At 34.7% G+C, this 21,067-nt stretch overlaps 2 protein-coding genes and 1 long non-coding RNA gene across 3 annotated transcripts; 1 reads left to right on the top strand and 2 right to left on the bottom strand.

Annotated features, from left to right (window-relative positions):
* Positions 1-789: 789 nt before the first annotated feature.
* LOC101255504 (DExH-box ATP-dependent RNA helicase DExH12) lies at positions 790-10,097 on the bottom strand. Its single transcript, XM_004242467.4, has 4 exons — positions 9,434-10,097; positions 6,278-9,255; positions 4,289-4,678; positions 790-4,179 (listed from the first exon to the last, which is right to left on the bottom strand). The coding sequence occupies exons 2-4, from the start codon at positions 9,230-9,232 to the stop codon at positions 1,000-1,002; spliced, it is 6,525 nt and encodes a 2,174-aa protein (XP_004242515.1). The 5' UTR covers positions 9,233-9,255; positions 9,434-10,097; the 3' UTR covers positions 790-999.
* A 515-nt stretch (positions 10,098-10,612) lies between these two features.
* LOC101255804 (ERBB-3 BINDING PROTEIN 1) lies at positions 10,613-14,534 on the bottom strand. Its single transcript, XM_004242468.4, has 10 exons — positions 14,363-14,534; positions 14,138-14,264; positions 13,795-13,879; positions 13,537-13,686; positions 13,079-13,232; positions 11,716-11,931; positions 11,486-11,622; positions 11,268-11,359; positions 10,992-11,174; positions 10,613-10,900 (listed from the first exon to the last, which is right to left on the bottom strand). Exons 2-10 carry the CDS (start codon positions 14,226-14,228, stop codon positions 10,845-10,847), a joined length of 1,164 nt encoding a protein of 387 aa, XP_004242516.1. The 5' UTR covers positions 14,229-14,264; positions 14,363-14,534; the 3' UTR covers positions 10,613-10,844.
* A 3,025-nt stretch (positions 14,535-17,559) lies between these two features.
* Positions 17,560-18,341, top strand: LOC104648135 (uncharacterized). The gene is made up of 2 exons (XR_003247288.2): positions 17,560-18,020; positions 18,106-18,341. It is a non-coding gene; the product is annotated as an uncharacterized lncRNA (long non-coding RNA).
* The last annotated feature ends 2,726 nt before the right edge of the window (positions 18,342-21,067 follow it).

Here is a 21,067-nt window from a genome sequence, read left to right as displayed (position 1 = left end):
GTGTTCTTTTCCTTCTTACAAAGCCAACTCCAAATAGAATTTCAGCTTCAAAAAAAAACCTTTTTCTAAATAAGGCTAATCATTCCAAACCTTTTCCAAATAGGATTAGGTCATGGGCTCTTTGGCCGGAACAAGGGCCATAGCCCAACACTTTGATCGGTTTTAGTTTCAACCGAAAACTCTTACATTTCACCATCTTAAAATTGAGAACAGATCCTAAGACTGCGAATTTGAACTACCAAGTATGATCTCTTGGTTTCGCTCTTATCCGTGCTGTGTTCAACACCAGTAATCTTCTAGTTTGATTGTTGGTCGATTTTGGCTATTTTGAAGTAATTTCATGACATGATCCTCCAGCTTGAACCTTCATTTTTTCTTAGAAGAGAACTTCATTAGGTCTTATTAGCAATTCAGCATATGATTTAGCATGTCATTTAGAGATCTGTTTAGCAATGCATATGAGTTATACATCCTTGTGTGTTTAGCCTCTTTGGCTGGCCAAATTGGTTTTAACCAAATGAGTGTAGGGTTAGCACTTGGATATTGCTAATAACTTTTGATTATGCTTTGACCTTGGCTTGGGTCTCTGGCTTGATCAACTATGCAAATCAGAACAAATAGTTTAATTGAATATTTGATTCTAAAATTTAATTTTTGGTAATGTTATTTGCGCAGCTTCCTCTTTTGTGCTATATTTGGGTAACTTTGATTTAGTACTATCTAATTGATTAAGATACCTACTGCTCCATTCAAGAAAAACCAAAGGAAAATATAACAAGACATGTTCAGTTTCAAACGTCAAAAGTTTAGTAAGTACTTCCATTTTGAATTCATACTGAACAAGTCCTCCTAAAAGCTATAAAGCAGGTGCAGCATTAAAACTGAAGGATCCAGTACCAACTGAAAGCTGCATAACTAATCACCACTAGATTGTCTACAAAAATAGATAAAGCACTTGGGAAAAGTTCTCAGAAAAAGAAATAACCTACATCATTCTCTTCAACTGTCATCTTCAGCCATTGCCTCTTTAACATCAAGAGTAAAGTTGTATTCCTGGTCACAACCCAGATAAGAATCGCACATGAAATAGAGTGTGTAGTTCCTCATTCCAGCTTCAGCAGGGGCAGCAAAATCCAGCTTGACCTTAGATTTCCTTTGGAGAGTGACTCTCTTAATGGCCAGTAATTGGTTGCTCTTTGTATCCCCGACAACAAGCCACCATCCTTCCTCTTTGGTTTTGGGATATCTAGGTGCAAAAACAGGTCCAACTTCTGTTCTACCCTCAAGATCTCGCTCAAGGGTTACCTGCACACTTACATCGTCTCCAGCACTCACGTTATCACTGTCCACCACATGATACGTCAAATCAATGTTTGGAAACCGGTTACAGAACCGGGCAATATCCAGAAGCTGCAAGTCTGACATCTGCAAGAGCTCACGCCTCTCATTATCTTCCATCTCCACCAAATCAAACACTGTCTCTATGCTCCTCCCTGGATTTTCTTGGCACTTCTTAGCCAATTCTTTTGTGAAGTGTGGAAGCTGGAGAAGCATCGAGTCACGTTCCCACATTCCCTGTGTCACCATCTGGCTCACCTCCATTGTTAGAAGTGCTAGACTAAGCCAACCATTACTGGAAATAACATCAACCATTGCTTGAAGCAGCCTAGTAGCGGAAAGCAACACCTCTTGCTGGTCAGAAGCAAGATTTCCGCCCACCATTTGCCTAGAGAAATGGGCTTGTAAAAGAGCATTAGCCTTGACATGAGGATCTGTGTATTTCGGGTTCTCAAAAGAGAAACGCAGATGATTAATCAACCTTCTTATCAATTCCTCTTCACCTGGTCGTATTGGAAGCTGTTCAAACTCCGACGCTGACGCCAATATTTCCAGCAAGCCCTTCAACTTTGTCTTGGAGGTCACAGAAGAGCTAAATCGCTCTATTGTGGTGTAACTGATATAATAATATGACGCTATCATACCGAGATTCAAAGGTGAAAGCAAAAATTCATCCTCAACAGTGACACATTTACTAGCCTCCAAGTCACTGATGGTATTCTCCACTAGCTCCGACAGTTGGTCAGACAGATGCCTATGACTAACACCCTGCAGATTGTAGTAATTTGGATTCTGTGTCAGCCTCCTATACATGAAGGTCCATGTTAGGTAATCAACAGCATCCTGCTTGTTCTGAATAACGCCAACCACCACCTCAGCATTCAAATTATCATGGAGATAATGTTGCAGATGGCTTTCAACTGGGAATGCTTCATACAAGAACTTCTTGTAGTAATCCTTGCGTGGTGCATGGCAGAGGATAACACACTTCCCTGAGCTATCTACAAGAGGTCGACTGGCATGGCCCATCATCTGCAACAAATCAGTAACGGGATAATCAGTGTGTGCATTTTCTCTACCATCATAATACTGTGTCCCCATGACCACCACCAAATGTGCAGATAATGGTACTCCCCAACACATTGTGCCATTCATCACACACACTTGAATCCATCCAGTTTCAAACAATGTCTTCACTATATCCTGATCAGTGGCACTCAACCCCTCATGCAAGTATCCCACACCATACTTGAGTGTCTCTTGCAGCATAGGTTCATTGATCCTTTCCACGAAAGGTTCCAGCTCTTCTGCAGATCGTAGCAGAAATATGGGTGTGTCTTCACTGTCCATGCTTGAATAAGTCATCAGATCTACAGCAGTCAAGCGAGCATGCTTCCTAGTGGGAACATACACAAGTGCAGGTTTTCCCTTCCTTGCATGTTGGACTATTGCAGTATATGTGGGTTTTGTCATGGCTTGCATCCTAGCTTCAAAGTTAGCAATATCAACACCTTGAATGTGTATTTCAAGTGGCACAGGCCTTACACCAGGAGGAAAGTTGAAGAGCCCATGAGATGTAGCCCCAATCCATTCTCCCAAATCCTTGGCATTAGCTAAGGAAGTAGACAAAGCAACGATGCGGATCTTGTTCTCAACCTGGCTTGAGATATATCTCATCCGAGAGACTATCACCTCCAGGATTGGGCCACCTTGACCCCCAATTAGGTGCAATTCATCAATAATGAAAAGACTGACTTGCTGAACATGCTTACGTTGTTTCCAGCGACGAGACAAAGCATCCCATTTCTCAGGTGTGCTGATAATTAATTGACCCTTCTCCAACAGCTTCAGATCACTGGCGGTCTCCCCAGTTAATTCAACAACCCTCATTCCCAGATGGTCCCCAAATTTCGTTTTCCAATCATTGAACCGCTCCTTAGCGAGAGCCTCCAGTGGAGCTATATACACAGCACGAATGGTACTATCAGGTCCTTTCTGATGATTCCTTAATATGGCAAATTCAGCACAAATAGTCTTCCCACTACCAGTTGGAGCTGCAACCAAGACATTGTCATCTGAATTGTACAGCACTGTGAAAACCTGAGTCTGAACCGGATTGAAATGCTTAAAATCTTGATAAAGTGCTTCATAAGCTGGATTCCTCAATGCAGTAACTGGCAGAGGTTGCAAGTCTAGTAATTCAGTGGGAGGAGGATATTTCTCTGGCAAAATCAGATGTCGGAAAGAGACGGGCAAAACAGTTAGGGACCCTAGCCATTTGTCGGAGACAACCCGAATGAAGTACTGTGGGGGCAGTGGCTCATATATTGGGACTGTGAAGTTCAAAGTATGGTCCTCATCAATATACTGCTTCTTCAACATGAAATATTCATGATGGAGAATATACTCCCCATCATTATCTTCAACAATTATCCAGAAAGATTCTACATAACCATGAACCTTGTCTTCCCATTGGAAATCCGGTGTAATAGTCAATTCAACCCTCAAGACTGACCGCGTAATTGGTTGAACATGTGCAGCAAGGTTCAGCTTTGGGAACTGATGAATGAACTTGTGTAATGTCCTTCCCATCTTTGGGAACCGGATAAGCTCTCCCAACTCTTGTGATGAAAGATCATAATAACGCTCCCAAGCCAAATCTTTCTTCTCCAACTTCATCAAGATTTCATTTGGTATGCCATGGAATTGGCGAAGTGGTGTCTGTACACTCCACATCCTCTTGCTTATCATTTTGCACCATTTTAAGGCCTTCTCAGCTAACTGAGCCCATCCCCTTTTCAGAACAATCTCAAAAAGGGCTCGCATCAGACGTGCAGCACTCTGCAAAAGCAAATGACTAAGTAAGATAATTCGCTATCAGATAACACCAAATCGCAAATGATTAAAGAAATAAGCAACTATAGGAGTCTATTTATACAACACAACTAACCTGAGTGATATAAACCATGTCGGATGACAGGGACAACCCTTCAAGCTTCAGCCGTGAAATATATGCCTGCAATAGTACATTGATCTTGGCACTGGGTTCCTCAAGACTCTCTTTTATTGGGATAGGAACACGATCTAGAAGCTTCGCCAATTCCATTTTCTCATCTTGTCTGACTGTAACATATTTGAATTCCTCACTAAGAGAGAAAAGTCTGCAAAGTTCAATGTCACCCATCGTAGGCTTCAAATGCTCATTGTATGTGGAAATTGTCCCATGAGTTATATAATAATAACTCGCAATGCGACCCAGGTCAGTCACCTGGAAATATCCACTTTTTCTGTCATACTTGACCAAGTTATTCTTGTCCAGCAATACAGCAGCAGAATGTACCTGCAAGCAAGTATTTCAAACTCTGAAGGAACTATCAATGCTTTTCAGCTAAGATGGAACAAAATACAACTCAAAGGTCAAACTATCAGTACAATAAGACATAACAACAATTTCAAAGATGGAAGAAATATTGCACATGTGTCGGATGTTACTGCCATTGATTATCATAGAATTAATTATATTGAAGGTTAATCTCTGCTCTGTTTCATTCAAACTAATGGAAATTAGCTCTCCATATAAACAACTAGCTGGCATCAACTCACCAAGAACGAAAGCTACCAACGATCTAACTACTATAAACTAAGCATTAACATAAATACTCACTCAACTATTAGACATCACTTTTTTCCATGAATGGCATCAATTTCACGGGAGCGCAAGATTATTTATCATGGAGAATCTGAGCAAGCCATTTGAACAACATTTAGCAATACAAAAATACGGTGCAACCAAGAGAATATCATAATATGAGTATGTCATTTAGATGGTCGCAGATATTTAAAGAGAATTGATGTTGCAAAGCAATAATTACTGTTAAATACGGTGAAGCAAATTCGGCGCACCAATTCAGTGTATGTGCCTACTTATATAGGAGTTTGAAAGATTATATGCAAGCTTTGGTCTGAATTCTAGCACCATGTCAAACTAAATGATGGCAGCGGCTACAGGATTCTTTCTGGACAGATTTAGGTTGGGAGAAAGAATACTTAATGGACAAATCTCCTGTATTGTGTAGCTTAGCTGTAAGCAAAGATAGTACAGCTACCAAATGTTATACTGGCTCGCACTGGCATTTAAATTAAAGAAGAAACTTCATTGACTGGGAAAACGCATGAAGATTAACCAATTTCTATATATTTTGGAATCTATAAACCTTGACGTGAGCCGGCTAGATTCCCAGAAAGCTAGTAAGGATAGAACAATCTTTGTTAAAAGCTGGTATACCCTTCTACAGAAGCCACCAGACAGGTGGAATAAGTCTTGGGCTTGGAAATTGTTGTGAGAGTAAAAAGCATCTTCTAAGGTTTTCTTGTTTTGGTTGGATTGCTGTAAGAAGATGTGTGTTTAGCTCATAGAATTTTATAGGAAAAGGCTTCTTCCTGTGCAGTAGTTGCTGGTTTTGCTCAGGAAACGATTGGCCATCTAGTTTTCCTTTGCAGCAAACAAGACAAATCTAGGATCTTTTTCTTTATACAAAATGAGCAGCAGATAATGTCTCAACACATGAAGAATTTACTGGAGGCGGAGTAGAAGAGTACAAAAGATGAAAACAGATCTGGAAAACCATTCCTTCGTGCACCACATGGAGAATTTGGTTAGAGGGGAGTAAGAGATTCTTTGAAGGACACAAAAAACACATATCATTTGTAAAAAAATAAATGTACTCAGAATTTATGTTTCTGGTGTAGGATCAACAAGATAGAAAATTTTCTCAGTACATGTTGCTTTCAGAGTTCCTAGGGATGAAACATTGATGGTGATACTGTAAATTTTGTTCTTTTTATTTTGCAATGCCTTCTTGGCGCTATTAATGAAACTTTTATCAAAAATAAATTAAGGACAGAAAGGAACAGCAAGTGGAATATATATAAGACTTACCAAGTCAGCACGCCTTTCCTCCAAAGCATAGTCGGTCTTTAGAGCATCAGCAGGTAGACCATAAAGTGTGGGATTCCGTACCATGCGGACATAGAGGTACGTATACAGGAGCCATTTACATGCTTCCTTGGCATTCAACACAGTCCCGAGGACAATCTCGGCATTTAACTGATCTGCCAACTTGGAGATAAATTGACTTTCTATTGGCAGCTGCTGATTCATCAGGGACAAATAATATTGCAATTCGCTGTGGCCCGTTAATATGATCCCTTCACCATAGGTGTCATATTGAGGACGTCCAGCACGACCAAGCATTTGCATAACATCAAGAGGACTGAGTTCAGTCCATGCTCCTTTCTCAGGATTGTAAATCTGGGTACCTTTTATAATCACAGTATGTGCAGGTAAATTGACACCCCATGCTAAAGTGGCTGTTGAAACCAACACTTGCACATGGCCATCAGCAAAAAGATCCTCCACAAGTTGCCGATCTGTTCTAACCATCCCCGCATGATGAATAGCAAAACCATATGGTAAAAGATCTTTGAGATCATTGCTCTTCACAAGCTCAGTTTGCGACTGTAAAAGTTCCCGAGTTAAACTGTCCTCCTTCAAAAACTTACCAAGGGTGTCATTAGCAAGTGCAGTATCCCGTATCGCACGAGCTGTTTTAGATGTTTCCTTCCTTGAATGGACAAAAATAAGCACCTGATGCTTTCCTGCAATACTAATCACCTTCTCATAGCAAACATCATTCATCAACTGGAATCTCTGCAGTGGCTTCTTAACTGTAATTCCAATATACTGCTGAGCCAACGGAACAGGCCTATAGCTATTGTCAAAATGGAAGAGTCCTTTCTTCAGATCCACTCGCAAAAATACAGCCACGTCCTCATAATTTGGAAGAGTTGCTGACAATCCAACAAGACGAATATGCTCTTTGGTGGTTTCGATCTGTCGAATAGTTCTAGCGATGATACTCTCCAAGACAGGACCTCTATTGTCATGCAGCAGATGAATCTCATCAACAATAAGAAGTTTCACAAGCTGTGTATATGTGCGATCGCCCGACTTTCTGGTGATAATATCCCACTTTTCTGGGGTAGTCACAATAATTTGAGTCTCTTCAATCTGTTGACGAGTTAATGTTTGATCACCACTCAACTCTTTCACTGTGACACCATAATGTTCCAAACGCTTGGAGAGATTGCCAACCACTTCTGCAACAAGGGCTTTCATGGGTGCCACATATACAATCTTATAGTTGTTGTGGTTGAATGTACCATCATCTTCATTGCGGTTTAGTGCAATTTGCTGAAGTATAGTGAGCATAGCTACATTGGTCTTCCCGGCACCAGTTGGAGCACAGAGCAAAATGTTCTCCGGAGAAAAGAGGGCAGTCTCATATACTTTACTCTGCACCCTGTTTAATTGGGTCATCCCACTGAATGCTGGTTGAGCCCACTCGGGAATGGAGGATATCTTCACAAGCTCTTCACCAGGATCTAGTGGCCTTGGCTTCAATGCTGGCACGTGAACTTCCTCGTAGCCCTTCTTATGATTCCTGTAAGACCCCACTGGAAGCTCACATTTCTTATTTGCCATCAACAAACCACCTTGCTGAAATGCAAGGCTGTCGAGATCAAGAAACTGACGCTGCCCCATTAACCAACCATTATCAAGATCTCTATCTACAAGTGCCTTCCTTTCTCCATCACCATCAACACCAGACTCGTCTTTAAGACGCCTAGCCTCTTCCCTAATGCTTTTCTCCAGATTCTTCTGCCTCTCTTTTGCAGTAGCCCTAGTAGCATGCAACTGTTCTAATATAGCCACATGATCTTGTCCCAACCCCAACATCTCTTCTTCAATTTTCTTTCTATTCTCTTGGTCCTCAGCCCTTGCAAGACGGGTACACCATACTACCTTTAGCCGGTTGCGCAGAAGATATTTGATGAGACTGAACTTATCAAATTGGAGATGCACCAGCAGCTTTGTTTCTACTTCACGATCATCGCCTTCAGCAAGAATTTTAAGAACCTCTTCAGCAAGCTTTTGGCTCTGTTGGGGATCGATCTGCTGCTCATAAGCTTGAGAGATCTTTCTTTGAAGCCAATAAGCATCTATGTCCTGAACATTCAAGGTCATTCCCTCATCGGCCTCCCGCATCTCATCGTCATCAATGCCACTGCCCATCTGCATAGCACCAGAAGCACTGGCTTCCATCACATCATCGTCCTCCTCTTCGTCATCAGGTACAACATCAAGATCACTCTCTTCTTCTTCTTCTTCATTCTCCTCAAACTCAACTGCTACACCGACATCATCATCAAGACCATCATCGCCATCAGCTGCAGCAGACACTGATGCATCGCCACCATCCTGATAGTCAGTAATGAGTCGCCCAATTGACACCAACTGATCAAACACCTGATTCGATATAGGATTTAACAGCTTCTCAATTTCCTTTTTCTTTTCGGGGTTCTTGAAGTTATCATTTTTCAACACCGCCAACATCTCATCAGCTGCTCCACTTACGATATTGAGAGGCTGTCCCCCAAGTTGCTGCTGAATCAAGCTCAGCATAGCCTCATAAGCAGCCCTAGTTTCCTTTGTTTTAGGCTGGTAAACACCTTCCTCACTCGAAGTAAGAACACTTTCTTCCTGAAGCCGTCTCTTCTTACTTTGCCTAGTGGGCTCAGAGACGAGTGGTTCCCGCTCCTTCTTCTTCCTAGCCTTCTGAAGTTTCTCATCCAACTCCGGAGGTCTACCCTTGTAAGCTCGATCACCAAATGATTTAGGGTCAATTTTTCCATAAAGAGACTCAGGTTCACCAGAGGGTTCATGAGTATCTCGGGGACGAGAATCAGTAGTTAGAACAAGACTTGAGTTCGCTCTATACTCATACTGTTTGAAACGTGCATGTGCTTCTGCACCACCGCCCAAATTCGACATCTTCCAGTCGAAAATCAGAAAACCTAAAATTCAAAAAAAAAAAAAAACCTCAACAACTCAAATCAGTCGGCTCAAATAGCTAAACCCTAAGTACAACTACAAAATTCAAAAATTGATTATACAGTTCGGAAAACGCAGATACAAGTTCAAACAAAAAACAACAACAACAAAGACGAATTAACAGAAAAACTTAGCACTCACCGGAGTCGGAGAGAGAGATTCGAACGCTTCCGACTATGCCGCAAGTGGAAATGATACTATATAGTAACTGATTAGTAGTACTAATATGTAGGACTCACAACCGACTCGAAGAATCGGAGGACAGTCGCCGCCTCTAAGGATGGAAGAAGCTGAGTTTCTACGGAGTGAAGTGTTATTTGATAGATGCCCTATCGTGGTGAGCCTTTGAATGAACTACAATAAAATCAATTCTAGATCTACAATTACCACTCTAATTTTTCCCTCTAATTATTATCTATTTTTTGTGCGTGGATGAATATATATTCTTTTAATTAAATTAAATAATAATCATGATGCATAATACATATAGTTTGAGAATATAAATATTTGTTAAGACTTAAAAGACTAAGCTAAAGTATATTTATATGTATTTGTGTTTATTATTTTTCATTTATTTGATATCTTGTAATATAATTAAATTATGAATTATGTATTACAAGAATTGGGAATTATATATAGGAACTAGACTCTAAATAAAAGAAATTCATTCAATTAAGGGTTCTAAAATTAATTAAAGATGAAGAGATCGTAATCATCTCATCATAATTCACATATATAGGCTCATAGTACAACTATTACTCATATTTATAGCAAAAGTATTATTAGAATATAAATAGTTGTACTTATTCAATATACAAATTTTATTTCAATATCTTTCTTAAGTTGTTATCTCAGTGAACCTCGTTCATAGATATTGTAGGTCATTACCATTTCACTATGTGATCTTCCTAGGCACTCCAATATTTTTCTTGCTTGTGGCTATACAGTTGTGCAATTATAATAAATATTTCATGAAGATGTACCAAGTACAAATTTCTTCAATCAATTCGATTATTACATAAATAGCCACTTAAATTTGATACATTTTGCAAGATAGTCATTCGAAATTGCTTAACACAAAAAGACGCAATCTGCTATCAACTTTCAGTTTCAGCATTTCTTCATAAAGAACTGATTAAAAGGTGAGATTTCTCTACTAATAACTATGAAAACATTTTTTCTAGTTAAACAAATCCGTTAAAATCAGAAAAAATAATTGTTCTGTTTTAACAATCTTGTTTGATTTTAGTGAAGCCAGTCAATATCAGAAACAAAAATGTCATCTTTCTAACTTCAAATACAGAAAAGCACAATACGGACTTATTGAAGGTTCAAAATTAAAATGATAAAAGAGAATTTTGAATAGCATTGAAAAACCTAACGAGAACAACGTCACATGAAAGGGTACAATAATTGTCTTTCATAACCCCACAAAGATGAACATAAGCAGCTCAACGTGCCGAATCGACCCACACTAAACCAATAGTTTCAGTAAAGTTAATCGATCATAGCACCTCAAAATTGCAAGTATGAAAGTTTTAGAGCCACTTCACTATCCTTCCATAGGCTCAGCTTGAGATGCCTCTTCTACTTTGTCACCTTTCTTTCCTGCTCATGCAAAGAGGATAGGGATATCAGAATTCGAAAGTTTTGCAACATTGACTCGGTAAATATATTTTGCAAATGCATTTTGAATTACCTTTCTTTTTCTTCCCACCACCTTTCTTCTTAGTCTTGGTGGGAAGGGCTAGCCAAGCCTTGATTTCAGGTTCATTCTCTGTTGATTTTGTAGGCTGAAGCTCCTGGAGCGAATGAGATGTTACCCTATCCGATCCATTAGGCATTAACAGCACTGTGAACTTAATGTGAGCAACCAAATCACCTGTGTAGCAACAAAAGATGATGAAAACGAACAAGGAATATTATCGAAAAAACTTCCATCTAAAATTTGAATACTGAAGAAAATGGTACCAACCAGGTTTCTCATGTAGAACAGGATATGGCTGCAAAAGCTCATGGTTAACACATTCAACAAGGCCCAAACGAGCTCTCTTCTCCTCCAAATCCCTGCTCAAGTAAAACTACAAGAGTAAGCAAACAGCATTCTCTTTGATATGTGAAATCAGACATCACTATTATCATGAAACTTCTAAATTACTACAGTTGAATATGAATTTAGAGAAAATCATCGACCTTGCGGTAAATGGCATGATAGGGAACTTCTGACTGATTTCACTGAAGATGAACCTTGAGGCTTTCATCTTCAGGTTATAGCTCTTGTCCACAGCTCTCTTGTAGATCGTTGTTTGTTTCTCATCCAACAACTTGGGCTGCAAAGTTTAACAAAGGCCCTGAACTGTGAGATTCACGAGAACTCATGATATTAAATTTTCAGAGGTCAAAGGTGCAATACACGTCCATACCTTTCCATCACCAGTGCTCGTCACGATATCAATGGAGTAGACCTCATTCTCTTCAAATTCTGCTTCATCTACTCTTGTATCAGGATTGGACACGCTCAATACAACTTTGTTTCCATCAATAACAAACTGCTTCATTTGATGGCTCAATACACCCTCAACAATCTTGCAGTCATAGGCAGCAGCAACCTTCTGAATAGCTTCTGTTACATCCGAGTTCTGCAACATCCAAGAAACTTAACAACAAAAGTAATACACAAGAAGCCAAAAAAGAGATACAAGTCAAAGACCATCCTGGCATCTTCATGCCATGACTTCACTGGCCTAAACAGCATCTGTATCCTAAACACCTACTCTACCTTGTGTCCTTGTCTACATAATCGTACATTCAATTGAGACCAAAGGAAGACATGAAGTCTTGCCTCACAGTAATCTGAGGATTATAAGAACACCAGTTGAAACAAAATAGAAAAAGACCCAACAACTTACAAGTTCATACACGTAAATCATTATGTAACACTACCTAAGATGATCTATAACTCAGGCATTACAGAGCATAACACTCAGTTAAGTGGATCTCATGCAAGTCAAAAAGACTAGTGATTGAGGTACATATCAAAAAAAATCAACAAAGTGTGCTACTACATATCAAATTTACCAAGCACTAAGAGAAGGAGAATCTAATTGTCGAGAAAAAAAGAAACTGCACTGAGAGACTGGAAATGTTAGACCACTGAAGATCAAAATAATCATATGGTTGGAGGAAAAAAATACATTGCAAAGTAACATTTGCTCACATCCATCGATTATGTCTCCGACTATTGTTTGAGGTTCCTCGATTGGAAAGAAGAAGCCTCAATCGCTCCTTCACTTCCTAAAAAGACCCACCAAACTAAGGATGTAACAAGTAGTCACACAGAGAAAGACTTCCAATTCACCAACTAAAAAAGGTCTTATAGTTTCTTTTCAAATAGGCAAAGGTGAGAATCATAGCATTAGCTGAAAAAGTTGCAGTATAGCAGGTCTTTTAAGCAAGAGAGGAAATGTTGCACAAAGCAAAGGAGCAGCAAAGATTGAAAAAAAAAACATGCACATCAACACCAGATCACTACTACCATTTAGAAAGTAGGATGACACTATCCATTTGGTAAAATTACTTGAGTTAACAGAAGCACCCATTGAGGAATAGCCAGTGGGAAACAAACAAAAAAGACTATGGGAGTAAAGAATAAATATAATTCAATTCCACGTAGAAATCCCTTAATTTTATATAAGCAAGATACAGAAAGAAATATCAGTCAATACCTCTAAAATGAAATGTAATTAGTTGATGTATCACAAAAGAAAACATCTAGAATGACATTACCTTCTTTCCTGGTCTCACAAGTCTCAAAGCAACTTCAGCAGCTGTATTAGCAGCTGCAATGACATCAGCAGCTCTACCAGTAACTGGTCCATTGTGAAGAACATGTGTATGTCCAACTACTGCAATAAATCCATCAATGTGACATCCCATGTCACTGCATCAAAAAAGAATTACATGTTACTCACACGAACAGTTTATCTCATTTTCACAATACAATCAAAAAGGATCACAGCAAAATCCTCTGAATCCATTGACTAGTTACGGCCTAAAGTTAAGACTTCGACCTGGACAAAAACCAAATTATTTATGACTTAAAGATCCTGCCATCAGCACTTGATGCTAGAATTTAAGCTTAGCAGCTCTGTGTCAAAAGAGATTTCATTTTTTTTATCAAAAGTAGCTTCTGGAATCATGATAAACAATGAAAATCACCTCAAAGTGATGTAACCATAACTTACATCTTCAATATATCACCTTCTTCCACTACTGTCTCATCACTAGCCAATGGAGAGAAATGGCACACGGTGTTATTAACTGAAATACATGTTGGAAATGCAACACCTCTCTCAATCTTCTTCTTCACATTCTTGTACATATTTCCAGTTTGCCTGCACAACAATTTATTCTTCAATCAGCTAACTTAACAGATATCATTTCCTGACATACAAGTCAAAATTACATATGTTAAAAGTACAGAAAACCCAAGAAATACATACTCTTTGATAAAGGCATCCCCTTTCTCACAAAGATCAACTATCTTTGCTTTTGGCTTGCATTCGGACAACACCAACTGCAGAGCCTCTGCAAAACCGAAACCAAAATAACAAAACTTAGTGCTTCACACCATGAACCTAGGTTCTACTCAGGTGTGTAATAGTTTTGTAATTATGAATAATTGAGATTATTCTCCACCAGAGGAAGTAAACACCAACAGACTTTCAGCTATCAGATGCCACAAAAGTTTCAACTATCAATCAGAAAATCAAATAGGCTATGTAAAAAATGCATAAAACATCAAATTGAAAACCAAAAAAATAAAAATAGAGAAACGGGATTAACTGTTAACAATTTCAGCGGCGCTCTTGTACTTGGTGACGACCTCAGGACTTGTGAGATCCAATTCCTTCTCTTCTCTCTCGTCGTCCGACATAGTTACCAAACAGCTATTAATTCAAACACACAAATTCTGCATAGAGAAAAAACCACAAAACAACGGAGAAAAATGAACTGATAAGAGAATGGCGACAGAGAAAGAGGAATAAATGTAGAAAAACGAAAACTTACCGAAGCAAAATTGGGATTTTGCGATTGGAAGAAAAATGGAGGCAACAAGGTTTGGAAGCTAGGGTTTTTAGTGAAGTTAAAGGTGTATGAGGTGATAAAAAGGAGACAAAGTAGTGATTTTTTTTTTCTCTTTCCTAATGGGCAATTTAATGCCTTGTTTGGCAATGTTCATGTGAGTAGTATTATCGATTGGTATTTTTGGTTTGAAAAATAAAAAGTGTTATTTTTTAAATTTATTTTGTTATTGTTTTGGAAGGATAGCTATATAAATGAGGAAATAAAAAGTAAACAAAAATATTTGATAATTTTAGAATTCTAAAGGCAATTAATAATTTGTAAATTTTATGTAAATTAGAGGTAAGTTTGTGATTTGTGGTTTTTAGATTTTTTAAAATTTTCAATGAATCTCGAAACATTTTTATTACATAAAAAAAAAGAGGAAAAATTAAGCAAATATCCCATAAAACAGAATAATTATAAATATATATCTTTTATACTCATAGTCCACTAAATAATTATACGATATATCTCTAAACTAATTTTGTGTAATTGATACTATATATGTGGGTGTGGGTGGGGGTGGGTGAATTTATTCGGGAAGCGCTTGCAAGTCCCTTTATCGATACCAAGGGGAAGCGCGCATGAGAGCAATTGTGTGTCATTAAGGTTTCTTATTTAGAAATTACTCATCAGTGACATGTGTACGCCAGAGTGTGTGTCTCTATGTGTGTGTCATTAAGGTTTCTTATTTAGAAATTACTCGTTAGTGAATGTACCGATAACAATATATGTATATTTTTGTGATATAATTATATTTCTTATTCAGAAATTACTCATTAGTCAATGATACTATAATCTATAAGATTGTGCTTATGTACACATATATATTATTTTATTATTATTTTGTAGTATTATTAAGGTTTCTTGTTCACACTCTATACGTATTGCTCATTTGTAAATGATATTATATATTACTAAATGGTATCTCAGACAAAGTAAAAAATAAAATAAAGAGAAGAATAGAGAAAGAAATAATAAAAAATATATTATTAAATGGTATCTCTAATAGAGGAAAAAATGAGAAAAAACTAAGAAAAGAAATAAAAAGTTGTTATCAAATGGTATCTCTATTAGAATATGAAAAATAAATAAAAATAATAAATAAGAAGAAGAATAAAAGAGAAAATAAAACTAATAAATAAGAAAAGAATAGAACTAAATTATTTTACTTTCTTTAAAAGGCAAAAATATAGAAAGAAAGAGAAAAAAACTAACAAAAATATTAATAAATAGTATCTCGAATGATTGATGATATGAAAAAAAATAGAAAATAAATATATATTTAATGAGAAAGACAAAATAATTAATGATAAGATAAAAACAATAAATGAGAAAAAAGAAAAAAAATAACGATTTTTTTTTTCAAAATGACAATATTTTAGCTTTTAGTGAATCCCATTAAGCAAAAGTTTCATATTATTTAAAATTTTTGTATTTTAATTTGTTAAGAACTGAGTTATGCGTTTTTTGATTAATTTAAAAGAATGCAATTAGTTAATATCGAAAAGAAGAAATCACGGGAGAGAATATACTATTATGAACCACTAACTTTGTATTCACTTGGATGAATACAAGTTGATGACTTAAATATAAAACTAATAAACATACAAATAAAAGAAATACATAAATATGTTGTATCCCACAACAAAATGATATTATGAACTATTCATAGTACATTACAAATTTTGATGGAATACAGTTAGAATGAATACAAAATTTATGTATAAAATCCAATGAAAATCGTGATAAATATATTGTGGTTTAATTATGAGTTGTCCAAACTAAAAAAATTTATAAAAGGAAATACTTATTATTTTTCCAGATTTTTTAAATTTGAAAGGGAACAAGGAAATACATATGCATATAAAGACGAAGAGCCTATTGTTTCCTTTTCTTTTCATTGCTCTTGATGATGTTTATATTCTGTAATTGAGGAAGCATACGAATAAGGTCTATAGATGCTTACATCTGCTTTCTTCAGCCTTTTTATTCGTTGATCCTACATTATCGACTTATCCTTGAGTAATACAAAGATCGAAAGATGAAAAATCGCGAAAAAATTGATCAATACGTGATATACTTCTTGTAGTCCTCTCTGAGTCCGCCATTAGAGAGAAATTTTGAATTTTCCTTAAAAAAATCCAAACGAATATAGAGGATATACTGAACAATTATATAAACAAATATAGTGAAAGGTTTAAAGAAATGCAAATCAGTAAAATAGATTTTTTTTAAAAAAACATACCTAAAGTCAATGAGATTTTTGTGAATATTTTTTGGGAGATTTTTATCAATTTCTGAAAATAATCAAAGAAAACGTCACATATAAAGGAGATAGAAACAGGGGAATGAAAATCGAAGAACAATAGAAGAAGGGAGTTGGATTTTTGTTTTTTAGATAATTATAAATTGAAGAGAGAATGTTTGTTTGGCTGAAAGGTATTATTTGAATATTTTTGCACGACGTGGATACATTTAATTTGATGTAAAACTTAAATATAAACATTTTAATAATTATTTTAAAGTGTAATTGTTTTAAACAAATATGTTTTAATTTTGTTAACTAATTTTTTTAATAACTAATAATGTGATAAAAATTTGGATTAATTTAAGGAATCACATGATTATAATATGAAATTACAATTCGTTATTTTGTAGTTACATTTAAATCCTAAAAAGTAACACAAATTGGATACATTATTATGTAGCTCAGATACATTAAAGTGTATCTCAAATACGTTATAACATAAATAGGATACATAATATGTAGCTCGGATACATTAAAAACTACCTCTGATACATTATAAAATAAATCAATGCATAATATGTACCTTGTATACATTAAATACTGACTTTGATACATTAATATGTAGCTCGATTACATTAAAGTAATAAGAGATTTTAGAGGTTTTTAGAAATATAAGGGGATATCAAAAATAAGGGAAACATAAAATGCATATTTCTGTAACTTTTCCTAAAATTTTTGGATTGGGGCAAAATTAAACCTAAAATTTTAAACGATTTGGGGCAAAATTTGGACTAAATTTAAAGGTAGCTGAAGAAAACTATAGCCTAAACTAACAGAGGTACGGACTAATTTATTTCGAGTCAATATGTATGGATGAATTAGTTTGGGCTGAATTGTGAAGTTGTAATTATTTTATGTTTTGTGGTCCATATATGTAAAATATGTATAGAAAAAGCTCAAATAAGCCCAAAGCAGAGTTCAAACAAGTTAAACAAAGTTTGGTCGATCCATAAAGACATTTGCCAACTCTATAAATTGATCATCTCAGTTAGGGCTTTCTATTGTGATCTTCGCTTTCTCTATATCATATCGCCTCAAGTGGCGAGACATCTTTGAACATGATCTTCCATTTTTTCTTGTTGCTTATCAATATTTAACTTTTGATGTCTTCACTGGTTCACTTTCTCAAATCGCAAAAGGAAGTATCCTCCTTTATCACCTTTTACATCTTGTTTCTTCCTTGTTTGTAATCTCTTCCTCTTTTACAGAGTTATACTCTTGATGATGGATATAATGAATTTCAATGCGATTTTAATAAACATATCAAATCGTGTTGTGAGAAGAATTTGTGTAAGTTCATTTTTTTTAAAACTATCTCTTTCATTTCTTTTCCTTCTTTTTTATCTAACCATTTCTTTTTTATATGTATATAAAGTAAAAGTAGCGATTTCAAGATGTTTCTCATCTCCTTCCAATGAGAGTTTTTCACAGTCACAGATCCAGTCTCTCATTAACTTTTTGAGGTACGTAATATTTTTAATTAATAATTTATTCAGTTCATGAAGACACGTATATTAGGAGTATTACTAATGTTGACATTCAATTTTGATCATTTTTTTTTTCAATTTATATTTTCGAGCTTCGATATTAATAATAAATATAATTACCTTACTTTAACTGTCAATTTATTATTTTTTTAATTTTTACAATTATTATTAAAATTACATATTTTATTATCGGATTCACTATTATCACTTTGCACCTTTTTTTGTTTTAAACAGTTGATTGTTGTAATTTTATTTAAAAAATCATACTTTTTGAGTTAACTATAGGTCCTTAAATTGTATTTTTATTTTATATTAACGTAAAGTTATGATATTAATATTTTTTATGTATTGATTATTAGTTTTTATCATTTAATTCATTGTATTAGTTATTAAGTTAGAAGCTCGAATAACATAAAAGAAAGAAGAGAAAAAGACCACAGAAATTTGATCAAGCCTCCATATGAGATTAAACATTTCAATTCATAATTTTTGTCATAATCTATAAAAAGAAAGGGTAACTCAAATATAGGCCTTATTTCATTTATTTTACGCATTACTTTCAAGATCCAAAAATCAAATTCAATCATCTCTTTTCTTAATGTATCGATTTTTCCTCTTTCATTTTTGACCAAAACTTGATATTCATTGTCACTATCGACAAAGAACTTCTCTATTTTTGTGCATACATTGAATAGACCATCATTTTTCTCTTTGATTGTCTGAGTTTTAAGATTTGATTCATAATTCAAGTGATTGTTTTGTGTCTTCCAATACCTCATAAATGTTGAGAAAGAAATTATAATTCATTCCTATAAATATTGATATTTCCATTCATTTTTTTTTTTACAAACAAACTTCATTCTGTGTGTTTTGCAATAAAAAAGTGAAATGTTTATGAAAAAATTGTTATCGTAAGGAGTTTCGTTTTGAGATTTAATATCGCGGCTAAATATTGAAAATATTTATCTTTTTTTATTTACTTCTCTTGCTATCTCTTGTTACACCCGAGCAAAACGAAAAAGAAAAACATGAGAAAATCTTAGGTTTTCTTCATGCATTATTTTTCTAATTTTCTTCCTCTTTTAAAGGCATTGAAGAAAGCCTTTTAATTTTATGATTTTTTTAAAAAATAATTTTATTTTTTAGTCATATTTTTTTTTTAATAATAAGTAGGATTACTCACACATCTAATCTATAGGTTTTATTTGACTTTCTTAGTATCTACCTTTTTATAGACAAGTGTATCTCTCACTCTATATATATATATTCAAAATCTTATTCATCCGCCGAAATAAATTTAAATTTGTACTTTTTTCTTCTCTAGTTCAATAAAGTATTTTTGGTCAATATCCAACAACAAGAACAGACTCATCAAGATCAAATGTGAATATCAAGCGAGTTGATGTATAAAGTTCATGATTAAGAAAAAACAAACACTAGTATATGGAATAAATACAATCACGATATTAAGAAAATACAAGTTTGAGATTTTCTTGTATACTTCACATACTAGTTTTTGCTTCTTTTTTTAATCAAAAACTTGTATCTTCAATTCTTTTGATATTTCACTTTGATCTTGATGATCTTGTTTCTTTTGTAGAAATTAGGCTAAAAACTCTATTGAATGAAACGAAGAAAAAGATAAAATAAATTAAATTATTCAAAATCTTAATTCATCTGCCACAATAAATTCAAATTTGAACTTTTTTTCTCTTTTGTTAGTTCAATGAAGTTTTTAAGCCAATATCCATAAACAAACTCATCAAGATCAAATGTGAATTTCAAGCGAGTTGATGAATAAAGTTCATTATAAAAAAGAAACAAACAGTAGTATATGAGATAAATACAATTATAGTATTTAAAAGATACAAGCTTAAGATTTTCTTGTACAATCCACATACTAGTTTTTGTTTTTTCTTGATCAAAACTTGAATCTTCAATTCTTTGATATTTCACTTTGATCTTGATGATCTTGTTTCTCTTGTAGGAATTAATCTAAAAACTCCATTGAATGAAAAGGAAAAAAATAAAAATTTAAATTAATTGTGGTGCATAAATAGTTTTTTTGGTATATATATATATATATATATATTTATTGACTTGTCTATGAAAATGTGTATTATTTTAAATTAAAAGTCAAATCCAATCAAAATGAATGTGACAACAACAATTTTAAGCCTTCTATTGTTGAACACAATTTACTCCTATCAAATTGAAAATTTTCAATGTATTATTGCATTTAATCTTCGACTTTTATGTTAACTAAATTTGTTGTTCAATTTAATTTTTTCTTAAAACACGTTTTAGAAAGATTTAATATTATCCTATATAATAAAATTGATTCCAACGCATTTGGACCTTCTTCAGGCTCAAACGCCACACCTTTTTATTAGATATTTTGATAAAAGCAATTTACACAGAGTTCATATATATGATTAAACATTCAAAATGATCGTCTGTCTCACTACTTCACTAAGTTGAACGTCAAACCTTTGAGATTGAAAATCAGTTTTTGAATTTTGAAAGTGTTTGTTAAATATATAAAAAAGAAAATTTTAAAATAAATCAAAAATCAAAAGTAGGTTTCCCCCTACTTTTTATTTTTTGACTTAAAAGCCATTTCAGTTTGACTTTTAATTTTTGACTCAAAAGTTACTCTTTTAAGTCAATTCAAATGGGTTCTAATTATCTTGGAAGTTGGATCAAAAGAGATGGTCATATTAATAAAAAAGTTTGGATGATTTCTAAATATTTTGAAGGTTCATTAATATATTGTTTTGATTTTCAATTAATATTATTCTATTTTTTTAAATTTTATTTTAATTAATTATCTACTAACATTGTTATTGT

This window comes from Solanum lycopersicum, chromosome 6 (genome assembly GCF_036512215.1).
Source record: "Solanum lycopersicum chromosome 6, SLM_r2.1".
Classification (NCBI taxonomy): Eukaryota; Viridiplantae; Streptophyta; class Magnoliopsida; order Solanales; family Solanaceae; genus Solanum; species Solanum lycopersicum.
The sequence above is the reverse complement of the archived record's forward strand: the minus strand, read 5'-3'. Positions and strand labels throughout refer to the sequence as shown.